Raw genomic sequence first — 14,381 nt, 5'->3', positions numbered from 1 at the left:
AGTAACGGAGAAGTTCAAAAAATTTTTAATTTAAAATTCCCATGTTATTCTTATGGAGAATAAGTAAACTGTTGTATAGTTTGCTTGTTTATGGATATATGTGGATCAATCTTGGCAAATCTATTTATTTTATACTAAGCTATTAATATTTTACTAAAAAAACACACTTTATTACCCTCCCTGGCAGCAAACCTAGGTGCTAGTTAAATCTAATGTTATTTGAATAGATTTAATTGAAAATCAAATCAGGCGAATGAAAATTCAATTAGTCTGCAGGTTTGCTGTGGCGGGGGTATTTTGTAAATACGACAGATATCTTTTCCTCACTACATAGTACCTAATTATGTTTTTGTGCTGTTATGTTACTATATGTACATAACTATGACATTCCATCCCCAAGTTCAAGTTTTAACCAGTTTATAAGTGTTTTGTTGGAATTTTTCAATCGTTCCAGACTGAAAGGGCAATCAAGTTTTGTTGTTTTTTTTTTAGATATAGGAATACCTTAATGGGAAACAGGTTTTTACAAAATAAACACAATACTTTTACACTTCAAAACAGTATTTCACTGTCACTAGGTATTTTTGCAAAATGACTTGAGCTAGGAATAATGAATATTATGGTAAGTCTGTAAAAATGTACGAGTTGTGTTTCTTATACCAGGATGGTGTGTTATGGAAGTCCCTTGTGCCTTATGTTGTAAACAATAGCATATTCCTTCACAATGGCAATAATTCCATTACTGTGTAGAACAAAACTTAAAGGAAATAAAACTTTGAAAAACACCTAAGAGATTCTTAAAAATGCCCTCTTATAATCTAGATAAAACTTGTCCAAATATAGGAAGTCTACTCTACAGAATCGAATGGCGATGCTACAGTCTTTGCTTACAGAATCGTACGTTAGTAATTACCAATTCAAATGCCTTATGATTACTGATGCTGCATATTTAGTTTCTGTTTAGGACACAAATTGATAGGTGTAAGAGATCTGTCTTATTGTCTTCACACCAGTAAAAATATTAAAGCTAAGAAAGTAGGAAAAAATATGCTAACTGTAAAGTACTGTACGACGAGTCAACAGCTATTTTTTTAAATGCCACAAGTGTAGACTATAAATTTTAAAAAAATGAAGTTTTCTTAGTCTGCAGGTTTGCTGTGGGGGGTATTTCAAAATCCATCTTTTCTCTGCTGAACCCTTGCGGTAAAACCTCAGAAAATGAAACCTTTGATTTGACAAAGCAGAGAGAGAACATCTCAATAAATGGGGAAATTCACTCATAGAGGTAATTAAAGAGCATGTTTTTTAAAGAAACTTATTAAACATAAATTTTTGTAGAACATAAATAATCAAAATATTTTCACACAAAAACGATAAAATTCTGTTGTAGTTTGTTAAACATTGTTGTTGTTTTGTGTAAACATTATTAAATTATATTACAACTACCCTAAATATTATACCTTACAGTCATTAAATTGCTGTTAAACTGTTATACTCACAAAGGACCATTTAGGTGGTCCTTTTGCTAGTGTGTTTTGTTGTTAACCCTTATTGAAGAGCCTTCTAGCACAGTTTAACCCTCGGAAGATATTTTTGTCTTCAATGGACATACATATATGAAATTAGTCATTAACAACATTTGTGTAGCTTATCCCACAGGCATTGACTGTTGAGAAGCACAGGCATTGAATTTTAGTTCTTAACAAATCTGATAAATTATAAATATTTAAACAATTTTTGTTTATTATATATTTGGGGACCGACACAATGGTTAACTTTATAAATACGATGTAAAGCCAGAACTTACCACTTATGAAGTTGTTGAAACAAGTGATGGGACAAAGAGGGGGGTTTGAAGCCAAAAGCAAACAAACACAATAATTTCATTGAGAAGTTGAGAAGAGATGGATAGTAACACACAGTAAGGAGAAAGTGAGAGGATAGGTCTATACCGGTAAGGTTAGTTTTTTTTTCATGGAAAGACTAACTAGGATTTTGAATTAAGTACCTATAATAAAAGTAATAATGTAGAAAAAGGGAGTTATCAGCCAGCTCACAAAGAGGACACAAAATACCCACGCCACAGCAAACCTGCAGACTAAGCAAATCTCCCTGGCCTAGCTAGATTTCCACTAAAAATATTCCCTTAAAATTTTCAGATTTATTTCATATTTAACAACATTAATTTTAATGAGAACTTAGGTTTGCTGCTACATTGGGAAGGTCCATGCTGTATTGGGAAGGTAATGAGGTGTGTTTTTATTGAAGTGTCAATAGTAATAATGAAAATTGCCAAATTTTACTAAAATATAAACAAGAAAACTACGACAGTTTATTTATTCTCCATAAAAATAACATGGGAATATTTTCTCTGTAACTGATAGGTGATAGGTACACAACACTTCAATACCCTAAATTATTTAATTTTTAAGTTTTACAAAAAGGATATAACAAAATTTTACCTACGTTTTTTGGGGTCAAAAATGGGAAAATCAATTTTCACCCATAAAGCCCTGTTCCCTTAGTCCGATCATGCAGGTTTGCAGATCTCATTCGAATAAACGTAGGTTTACACGTTTGTACCAAATTTCATCAAAATCAGATAAGTTTTGCTTGAGTTTTCAGACTAACGGACACATTTAAGTAGGCTATATGAATTTTAACGGATATTTTTGGCCTCTAAACAAAAAAGTAAATCGGTCCCGGGTTCAAGTCTTACCATGAGATCTACGGTAATAGCTTATTTTCTGTATGGGAAATTCAAAGCAAGATTGTTATCTGAGCTTAGGTTGTGGGGTTCTCTGAATTTGGTTATCCACTGGGGGGACCGTTCATCTTCTTGCTTTTGAGGAGTTTCAAGTTGGGGGAAGAAGTTTGATTAAGATGCAGCTGCTTAAACCTTTGTTGTATATACATTGTAATCTTCTTCCTCTCTTTCCACAACCTTCTATGAACGTAGAACAAATTCTATGTGTTGCGTGGTTATTTGTGCATCTTTATCAGTAGGCTAATGTAAGCCTGTTAAGCATGCCCATAAAAAAATCCCGGCTTGTAGCAATTTTTCCCAAAAAGTCAATTTAAAGTAAATATAGATTAAAAAAGCTGACTCATTTTTTCAATCAGCTTGGGTGGTTTAACATCTTAGTCCTTATTTTCTCTAGATTAGCTCAACAACAGTGTTCTTTTTGTATTTCATAATTCATAGTTTATAACCGTTTGCGATTGCCACTAACATATTTAGTTCCAGGCTTATCTCCATCTTACAACTTGTGTTAGGTATGGTCATAACATAGTTTTATCAGTCTCTGGTTTAACGAGTTCTGTTTTACTTGGCTACTAGGTCACGAAATGTGGATATTTATAGGCATGCACTGTGGATGCGATACTCCCTGGTGTGGATTAACGTCCGCACGAGTGAGTACTACGACTATCCGCAGTACTATCCTGATAATTAGACCAATTCGTATATACTAAAGAAAAATATAGTTCGGATTCCACTATAAACTGTAGGCCCCTTAGTTGCCATTAGCTGTATGGGCTATTGTGTCTAAGGAATGTCGGCCTTAGTCACTAACAAGACAACAAGATCGCGCCACTCATCTTCATTCATCCTTGGCTTAAAATACCTACTATGTATGGTCGCCATTTCATTGAACAGTATCTACCTATTTGGAAGTGAAGAATAAATTCATTTTATGTCCTACATAGCTAAAATTTAACACCAAATTTCAATAACATATTACAAGTACGAGTATGTGCTAGACAAAAACTTTTCATTTACAGGGAAAGAGGGTGGGGATGTCCTACTTTATTTCCATAATTTGTTAGGTCTACCTCTAATGTTTCTCAGGAAAGCGAATTAACAGAGTTAGCACCTGAATACATTCTAACTCCAACTTAGTTTCACACTAATGTTTTTAGGTCGCTGGATCGATCCTGAGAAAAGCGTGTAGTTTTTTGATGCTTCGAAACAGGACCCAGCAATCGTTGGACTTTTACCAAATGAAAAAGCTGGTCTTATAGTAACAAAATTGCGCAAGGCGTCTAATTCCATTTTACTCTGACATCTGGGTTAAAATACGCACCTACGTGTGTCTCCTTCTGAATTGATAAATTTGAAAAAAAAAAAAAAAAAATGGTGTAGTCAAACCATTTTACCACATTGAGTATGGTTTTGCAGTATGGAAAATAACATAATTAGGTTAGTCGGTCCGTTGTAGCCTCAAGACTAATAAAGTTATTAAAAAAAGTGATTAAAACTGTTGATGCCCCACACTGTACATCTTATCCTTACTTCTGAATGATGATTGCTTCATTTAGGCCCAAATTGTCTTCAATTTGAATGAAGTATATCACAGTAACATTTTTTTTCCTATGGAACATAGTAGTCTTGTCAAATATCACGATAATTCAATAATTTTCATGTCGTTGTACAATTTTAGCACAATAGATGGTGAAATAATACATGCCAGAATTCTGTGGAACCTTTTACTAGTTTAAAATCTCATCTTGTGATCCCAGAAATCCACTTTTATGAAATTACTCTCAAAAGTTAAACAGTGTGTATAGTTTTAACTAAAACCCTCAAGAATGTATTAGATAGATTTTCAAATCATATTTGCAATTGCATTGAGAAGTACAAGTTTGTCCCAGTCAAATCTGCAACAAGAAAAACTTAAAATTTCTATCTCATTACGAACATTTATAAAGTACAGGAAAATAAACACAAGTAAATGGTGGAAACTAAATGCTTTATTGCAAATCGATTAAGATATAAAATTATGAACACAGTCAAAATAAATTATGTTAGTTTCCAAACTATGTCATAGTCAAATATACAGATCAACGTTTGTCATGAAAATAAACACTAGGTCGGGCCAATTCAAAAGGGCAAGATTAACTTACTTAGTACTTTGGGGAATTGACATGAGGATATTTAATACAATTAAACAGTCTTAGGATAAAATGCACGTCCGTTACATATCTGATGATAAAAAATTTGGCAGCATCGTAAAAGGTAGTCGATTGAACATTAAACTTGACCTAACCCGATTCATTTTAAGTAGTAATAGTAACATTAGGTTTTACTAGACAGCTTCATATGCACCATAATACTGTTATCTTATTCACTAACAACAACATCAACTGTTTACATAACAACAGGGTCAATATCACGGGACAAACGTGCGCTTAGTAACAACATGTTTGAATTACTCACTTAAAATGCTGGAATAGTTAAGGGGTAGGTAACTAATTTGTACACATAGCCACCAGGTACATTCTAAGTACAGGTTCTTACACTAATAGATCCCCAACTTGTTTCCGAGCCCCAACGAAAATATATAAGAAGGAATGATGAAAATTAACACTGAAAAGAATTATCACTTTTACAACCACTCGGATGAGTCTAAAACTTATGAGGACAGATAAAAACGAAGTAGTTCATCAAGTGGGTATACCGCGGTAGTGGCGGATGAAAGTAAAAAAATAAAAACAGTTTGAATCAGTCTACCCACTCAATCACACACATCCTAGCACATCGAATAGACACAAATAATCTTAGGCAACCGGTTCTGCTACTCCGTTTTCTGTGGGAGCCTCTTCATCTAGCTTGGCCTTCTTTTGCGGACTGACTGCATCGGTCTCTGCTGGGGCTCCGTCGGGGGCGTCTCCTGCGCCTTCCGATTTCCTCTTATATCCTGAATTCGGAGCTTTTACTCCATTCGTTTCTGGAAAAAAAACCAAAAACATGTTGCGGTTAAAACCATTCTGAAATCAATATTCTTTATCAATTAACTTACTTATATGTACAGTCAACTCCCGACTAACCGCAATTAAGGAGACAGCCATTTTAAATAACCACATTTTTTATAAAACAGTAGGATTTTAAAGACTATTTATATTCAAAGAGATCTACAACAGTGGTTTTTGAATTTTTTTTTTTAAATTGCTTTCAACTGACAAGTATGCACAAAATAAATTTCTTCAAACTCCCCTTGACTAGCCCATTTTCGTTACATTAATTGAATTTTTAAATGATGGTTGACCCAACTTTTAGTTTTGTGGAGTGCAGTTTAACGGGGGTTTTAGGATAGTAAAATTATGCAAATGTTCCAAAATTCAGGCCAACATTGTTACAAACTGTTCTCAAATGTTGTAAGGTGCCACCTTGTTAAGTCAGTCCTCTTTAAGTCCAGACAGCCCGGACAGGGTTTACAACAAATATTTTCTACTTAAACAAAATGATTGCTAGTAGTCTTTTAATTTAACGGATTGGACGCGGCTTGTCCGTTTTAATGAGGTTGTACTAGGCCTATATTTAATCAAAGGTTCTCAAATAACCAAAACTCAATACTGTAAATCTTTGGTATGAATAGAAACCAAAATATAAAAAGATTAGGAGGATAAGGGAACTGTAGTCTCATCTAAATTACCAGATAACTGTGAACATTAGGGGCCATAATGATAAGCAGATGATCTGAGGACAATAATTCAAACACTGTCAAAACACATTTTTCAAGTTTCCCAAGCTTTTGACCTGATTTGTCATTATGCTGTTACCAATTAGTACGAGGGGAGTTTAACTAATCCTGTTAAACGCTACCCCATAATAGACGGAGGTACCCTGTGTAGTAGCTTTGCAAAAAGGTTTTAAATGTGTTCAACTAATACCGGTAATTAATAACACTAGTGGCTTGTAGGGACATAAGTCCCTAAAAAGCTCAAATGTAAAACAACTTTTTGCAATACCGGTATTTAAACAAACTCAGAATAACATTATCTATGTGTCAGAATAGGCATCCCTACACCATATCTTTTGTGTAAAAACCAGTTTGTTGTTCTTCTTTGTTTGCTTTTGTTGATGTCATTTTCAATAAATAATTTGAATCACTCCAGTGGTTTAACATGAAAAGGCAGCAAACATATCATTGTTTGTGAATAAATACTGGTTTAGTAAGGTAGCTTTGGTCTTGTGGTTAATGAGGATAAATAAAAGCTTCCCTGTTTGGAATTTTAAAAATTCATTGGAGGTTCGCCTTCAGATGAATTGAAGACGCCTGCAATTTCATTTGCAGTAGGCTTATTATACCTACGACGATCCATATTTATCCTGTCTACAAACCTAAGTTCTAATTCACTGTCACCTTGTACATCCATTTCTTCCGAAGCTCTTTTGTAAATTTGTGCAAATGGAATAACATTTTAATGTAGCCTAAGCCTAAGATTTATTTAAGGATGCAAATAGATTTATTCCAAAAACCCTACCAATGCATGGTAAATTGAACAAAAAGTTACCTCTTAACCAGCAACAATGACTGAAATTAGAAGGCAAATTGAAAATAAATCACTTAACAAAACAACACTATTGTTGCCACATGGAGCAATGACCTTGGACACAGAAAGCTACAGTTGGTCGTATATGACTCACACCAACATGTTGAATATCAACTATTCAAAACGATTGCCAACCATACAAGTGTTAGGAGTGTAAAAAGTAATACAACATTATATTTTTTAAGTCTATCAAAAAACTGAGTAGTCTATCAATTAGGAATGAATGACTAATTGGAAAACTAATTCAAATGTTTGTTTGAAAAGATCTATTTAAACTTATTATTAATCAATTTTAATGTAAAAACATAAATTGTGATTAATATACCATTTAAACCCCATCTATGGACCAGACAGTGTTGGATTTACCACTAGGCCACTTTTTAATTTTCATTATTAAAAGCAGTCACAAGCAATGAGTATTACGTATTACTTTCCGCCCTTGTTCAGACTTCAGACTAACTTAGTTGTCAATTTTCAGTAAAATGCCTTACTTTCGTCGGTAGAGTTTCCGTTTTCTTTCGTTTCTTCTTCCTTTGAGTCTTTTGAGTCCTCCTCGTGTTCCTCCGCCGTGCCGTTGTCCTTTGGTGTCTCGCTGTCTACGTTTCCGTTTTCTACAGGCTTCTCCTCCGTCTTTTCTTCTACTTTCTCTACTTCCTTCTCAACTACCTTCTCCTCCTTCTCGACCTTCTCAACTTTCTTTTCAGGCGATGCCTGGGTGGGCCTGCAAAAAACACAGATGTTAGACCACATTTACAAATAGAAATAAAACCAAATTGAAAACAAAATAGCTTCTTCCCTGAGGGGATTCACCTAGGCTAAAAAACTTATTTGATTATACGGCTCTGATCTATTGATCCTGATCAAAGAAGTCTGTGTTAACTTAGTAACAGAGTTTACACAATAGGTAATGGTACTCATCTTACACGCTAGCAATGATTATTCATAATATGCATGGATATTTTGTTAAAACAAAGAAAGAAATTAATTTTAAAACATGATGTAAATTTTATTTCCTTGGCATTTTGGCCTGATTGCGTTTTATAACATGACAGAAGTAAAGTGAGTTAAAACCGTTCAAGTTCAAAGCTGACAAAAGATAAATCCTAATCTTCAAGGTTTAGCCTCAAAAACAAACATGCCAACCTAACTTAACTAGTTTTTTAACTGAATAAGTTAAACCCATAAATGGAATTAGAAGACCGCCAAATCTTTGTTTTTCGATAAAGTGTAGCCCTCCTTAAGTTGACCTATCTTACTAAGTTAATCAACCAAAATGAATAACTTAATTTAATTCACAAATCCACACGAAGATTCTTAAAAAAATGTTAAGTTACCTATGAATAATTAATTTCTATTTTCTGTAGCTTACAGCAACTTATTGATCAATAATCCACTTAAAACTTAAACTAAAAATTAATTTCAAAATTAAGTTAGGTTAGGATTACTCTTTTGGATAACTAGCAAACTTAGCTTTCATTGGCTAATAATTTCTAGGCTATATACTTAGGCATCTAGTTTGAAGCGTGCATTCCAAAAAAATGAATTCCTAGCAATATTTAACAATAACTCAAGTCCTAGGTTTTACAGGATGTCTAACCATTTGGTCAAACTAAATTTCAGTGACTATGGGGAGGTACGAAGACACAAACGATGAAAACGTTTCACCTAAGGTAGTTAGGCCAAAGGTAGTTAGGCCTTTGACATGAGATAGGCCTAAGCCTAGCTTAATCGGTCATAACTGACATTATTTTGCGCCATAACAATTTGAGCTGGTTGACTTCTCACAAAATATTCGCTCTCACCGATTACTGCATGAACTTAATCATTGCCTGCAGCAAGGTGGAAAACAAAAGACAGGTCTGAGGCACTTTATATTAGTTAACTTAAGTTAGGTCCGATTTTCCCCCGTGACCCCATAAGTTTAACTTAAAGGATACGTGTCTGGTAACCGAACTTGGATTAGGCGTACGTCAGTAACGTCCGGGTTGTGGAGGTCCGAAATACAATTACCACAACGATACGATATAGCCATCGGAGTTCGTGGTGTAGTGGATAGAGCACTCGGCTAATGAACGAGAGGTATAGTTTGAAAAACATCGGTAGCACTTTTTGTCAAAGATTTTGCTTAGAATGCCATTTCTTCTCAACTGTAGGCTACATTTTTTGTTAAAATTTGAGGTAGGCCTATTCATAATTTTATTTTATGAACAGAATTTAGCCTTCATTTGATTTATAAAATTATCAGCCAGTTTGGTTAGTTAGGTTGTGACAGTAACTGCCGGACGCCTATCCTCTGCCTAAGTTTAAACTTTAACTTAAATCAGCGACTATTATGACCGATAGGACGCTTGTGACGCGTTGTGTTAAGGTGTTAGATCAAATATAAGGGACAGGTAAACTTCGGCCTGGTATCAAAACTTTTGTCCAAGTAACTCAAGTTCTGGAAACCACCAGCCGCTATGCAAAAAATTAATTAACAACTTAGGTCCGAGTTACTAACTTAGACGTTATAGGCTATAGGCCTACATGGAGAAAACCGGTAAGTTTAAACTATGATGGGACTGTATTATACTACAGCACTAAAATAAGTTAGGCTAAACAACATTTTGTTGTCATAGCCGAAACTTTACAATCAAGACCGCTAACTTATCTCAACTTAGCTCTAGACCAAAACTATCTTCCACATTAGCCTATGTCAAGGTATGACCTAACAAAGGTTCTCGGCATTAACACAGACTAGCTTAACGGTATTTGATGGGGATTGAAATCTGCACACTGGACATCAAACCTCCGCGCATCACTAGGTCTATAGCCTAAGTAACCAGCTCGCTCCCCAAACACAACAATAATACACCAGTGCTAAGTTAAACCAGTGTTCTATTTAACCTATTTTTTAGGTTATGGATGAAACAAAGATCAAGTAACTTAGGCCTAAGTTATGTTGTAATGCAGTTGGCTGTTGACACCATGGCTAACTAACCGAACCCATAGAGGGAATCTAACTTAACATACAACTACCGGTAGGGTAACTTACTTAAAGCCTAAAACAAGCGACACAATAACTTAGTTAAAGAGGAAACTTGAGCCTACTGTAGATGAACCTCACAAACTCAAACATTTTCAACTACACATTAACTTAGGCCTAGCCCTCCTAGTGCACTATAGGTTAGTGTAAGTAATTAAACGGAATTTTGAAACGGTAAGTTAACTTAGCCTACAGCAAGTTTGGTTAGTTATGTTAGTTTACTTAGTTAGAAAAAGTTAGTATCATTTCTTAATCCATGTAGGCCCCTAAGGTAACTTATCGTAGGCCTAGCCTACAACTTATTATTTTCGCCTAAACAAGATTAGGGCCTAATTTAAGTCAGTTCTCGATTCATATTAAAAGCGTTTGGAGATATTAAAACAGAAGGATTAGCCTAAGTTATGGATCGTAGTGGAAAAAAAATATCGATAACAAAGTTACACCGAAAAGAAATTATCAATAATAAGTTAATTAATGAAAATTCCCTTTAACATTAGGCAAACCACTGCACCGACCTAGGCAAACCAGGGTAACTTAGGCCTAGGCTAGGTTAGAATTCCGTATTTATCTGTAGTAAAAAAAAAAACCCCCGAATGAATATATTGATCGACCTATAAATATCAAATAATTTCTTTGGGTAAGCTACACTTCCATAACTTAAGTTACGGTATCTGTTGGCACAAACAACCGGATGAAAATACCGAGTGATAAGTATATAGAATAATCAACAGGCCTGTCACTCTGGTTGATTGATATAGAAGCATAGGCCTAGGCCAACCCATTTTTTGGCTGCACTTTACTTAAACTTACGTCCTACACTCATTCGAATGAAAATATTGATTTATCGATTGTGTCATTCGATAAGTATATTGTTTGGTTAGGTTAACCTTACCTAACTAATCAAATGATACATCGATCGATATTTTCATTCGAATGAGTGTAAGTTCGGACGCAAAGTAAAGTGCAGCCCATTTTATTATTTGGACATTTTTTACAAAAGATACGAAAGTGTACCCCTAGGCTACATTCTTTAAAACGCAGTGTTAAGACGGGGCCTTTCACATCATCGCTTCTACAGTTCGGTAACCTAATGGCCTAAATTTAGCCAAAGCTAGCCTAACTTACGATTAACTAACTTATAATTAGCTAAATTATAAGATAGCTTACATTTAACTACTTCGTTTCAAATATACTATGGGCCTATTTGCTACTGAAATACCTATAAAAAAACAATCCATGCAAAAATCAAGGTCACTTCTATTCACCAAGGCCTGGGCCTAGTCCTATCCTAGCCCCCAGTTATAAGTTAGCCCAAGTCTGGCAGGCATTAACTTAAACTTAGTCTACTCCTACAGCATTTAGATATCAACTACCTAATAGGCCTAAAACGCGTATTGACAATTATTACATCTATTTCCTTTTGTGTGTCACCGCGCCGGTAGGCCTACGACCACGTTTCTGAAATGCCGGTTAAATTGGCGGGATCATCTCACGTGTTACCAAGCGAGAGTTAAGTGTTAAAATGCGGAATTACACCTTTCCAAATCAAGACAAAAACAAAAAATATATCCGGTTAATAAGGAGTATCAAGCATTGAAGGACATTTTACGAGAAACTAAGGAATGGTTATTATTACAAAGCACCAGAATGGTGGGCGGCCATGTTGTTGTGCGTCAACCGCCAAAACAATGCCGATGCTAAAAAGTCGCTAAATCTATGATTTTACATAAAACTGAATGTGTAAAACTACTTACTTTACTTCTGCTGCGGTATCGGCCATATTATAACACAAGTTTAACGTAATTAAAACGGTAATAAAGGCGAGAAAGCTGTATCAAATCGACTAACAACACCGACGACAACCGCTTCACTCAAACTCTCACTTCGAAAGAACGAATCAGCTTCGGCTTCACAAGTCTGGCGGCACGGAGCGGCGGTATGTCTTGAAATTCTGTTTCTGCGCATAGGTTTTGCGCATGAAGTGTTTCAGTGACCTTCTACACGAGTTCTTTTCCCGCGTTCACAATCTCTTGTAGCGGCAAAATAGATTACTTGATTTTGTTTATGCAGTTTCTGAGCATGCGGTGCTAAAATTGTATAACGAAAGTTGTAAATTCCATTTGTGCAATAGAATATTTTAATCTGGGAATTGTAGTTTACACGAAGAACTATTTTATTAAAATATGAAACATGTTTTTTTCCGAATTCATGTACAATAATTAAACCGGCTAATTAATAATTTGAAGTCTCTACAAATATTACAGTTTTTAGGCACTTGATTGTTATTTAATCATGCTTAGTTATGCTGGTCATCACTGTTACAACTGAAACTACAAAATATTTCTCATACCTTTCTCGCGTATAGATTATACTAGGCTATTTACAATATTTACATAATTATAGGTACTAAACGTACTGTACTTTTTAAGACATTCCTTGTAATTTTTACGAATCAGCTACATTTTTGTCCAGGATTGTACTGGTATTTTGGGGTTTAACCATTATTTAACTTATTTGTTACTTCACAAAACTTAATTATTATATTTCAACTAATCAAAATGCTTCTGTGTAACTATTTCTTGTCTCGGCTGCACTTTACTTGACGTCCTACACTCATTCGATTGTTATTACTGTATTTTAATCATAGACTCCTAGTAAATTATTTTGTTATACCTACTTATACAGTAATCCAATACAGTAAGTAAGGCTGCGCACGGCGTACCATTTATTTACTCTTTAAAAAGCATAAATAAAGTCATATGAAAGTTTTGCTATGAAATCAATTATTAAAAAAAAATACAACACAAAAAAGTCGCACGGTTACAAGTTCAAAATTTACGGTTTTCTAACCAAAGGAGAGATCTTCGGAATCAATACCTAGTTCAAATAACTTTTTCTGAGAATGCTGTTTTCAAAGACTACATTGCTTTAAGTTATAAGTTATGTATTTGGATATTGGATATGTGGAATATATTTGTAGTATAATGCTATAATTGTTTTCCATTGTAAGAATCTATGGTAAATATTGTGTAGTTTTCCGATTTTACCATTGCAACATTTCAAAAAATTCGGAATGCACTTTCTCGATTTACTTGTATTTACATTATCATACGTGATTTTTTACGACGTATTCGTTAAAATTTGACATTTTTTCTAAAAAGTGAACGCTTTTAAGAAATTTTACACCTTAATAACACATTTTCTCTTTATTTACAAACTCAAAAAACAGCATGCAAACGAGTAATTGATTCGTGCAATCAGCATTCTTTTTCCTAACACAATTTCATTTGTTGAACCGATTCCAGTTCCCCCTGTGTCCACTGCCTACTAAATTATTCGCACATAAACACAAACAATAGCGACGAACAGCTGATCGATCTCGGGTGGAGTTTTGATGGATAGTAATTCACTGTCACTTTGGTCGAATCGATTGCGGCACGCATGCGGCTTTTCACCTTCTCCTTATCACACCCTTACTGTTTTAACTGATAACGGAAAATATTGCGTATCGAGGTGCAGCTGTTAGTTGTTGCATTTCATATATGAAAAGACAGTATTTAAAAAAAAACGTATAACTGTTTTAACTGCAGATGACTGCAACATCTAGATGGTTGTTAAAGTAATTTCATATTACTAAAGTAAGACTGTATGACTTTGGTAAACATATAAAATTAAAGTTGTAGTGTATGTAGATGGGTGTAAAAGTAGGTGTACAGATTTTGTTGGTACTGTAATATTTTACGTTTCACATTAATTTGTGCTAATGTTCGTGTCTGTAAAAAAGCTAAGTAGCTTTTCAATACGACCAGTGTTTTTTGTGTTTGGCATTCGAAGTTTTATTTATGAAAATATATAAATTGTATTAGCTATTAGTAGTAACCGTATTTACATCTCACCTCGAATATCTTTATTAACATCTTTATGCGACAACAAACTATTCACCCATCTTTGGAGAAACTTTGGGAAACTGTTCGACATCTGGGAAAGGTTTCTGTATTCAATGTTACTACGTAAGTAGGGC

General features: G+C 34.5%; 1 protein-coding gene across 1 annotated transcript; it reads right to left on the bottom strand.

Moving 5' to 3' along the window:
- Positions 1-4,734: 4,734 nt before the first annotated feature.
- On the bottom strand, positions 4,735-12,266 carry LOC129005668 (YTH domain-containing protein 1-like). The gene is made up of 3 exons (XM_054434629.1): positions 12,115-12,266; positions 7,827-8,056; positions 4,735-5,729 (listed from the first exon to the last, which is right to left on the bottom strand). The coding sequence occupies exons 1-3, from the start codon at positions 12,138-12,140 to the stop codon at positions 5,560-5,562; spliced, it is 426 nt and encodes a 141-aa protein (XP_054290604.1). The 5' UTR covers positions 12,141-12,266; the 3' UTR covers positions 4,735-5,559.
- Positions 12,267-14,381: the final 2,115 nt, after the last annotated feature.

This window comes from Macrosteles quadrilineatus, unplaced genomic scaffold (assembly GCF_028750875.1).
Source record: "Macrosteles quadrilineatus isolate MER2022 unplaced genomic scaffold, UCM_ALF_1.0 Scaffold_30__1_contigs__length_1495292, whole genome shotgun sequence".
Taxonomy (NCBI): Eukaryota; Metazoa; Arthropoda; class Insecta; order Hemiptera; family Cicadellidae; genus Macrosteles; species Macrosteles quadrilineatus.
The sequence above is the reverse complement of the archived record's forward strand: the minus strand, read 5'-3'. Positions and strand labels throughout refer to the sequence as shown.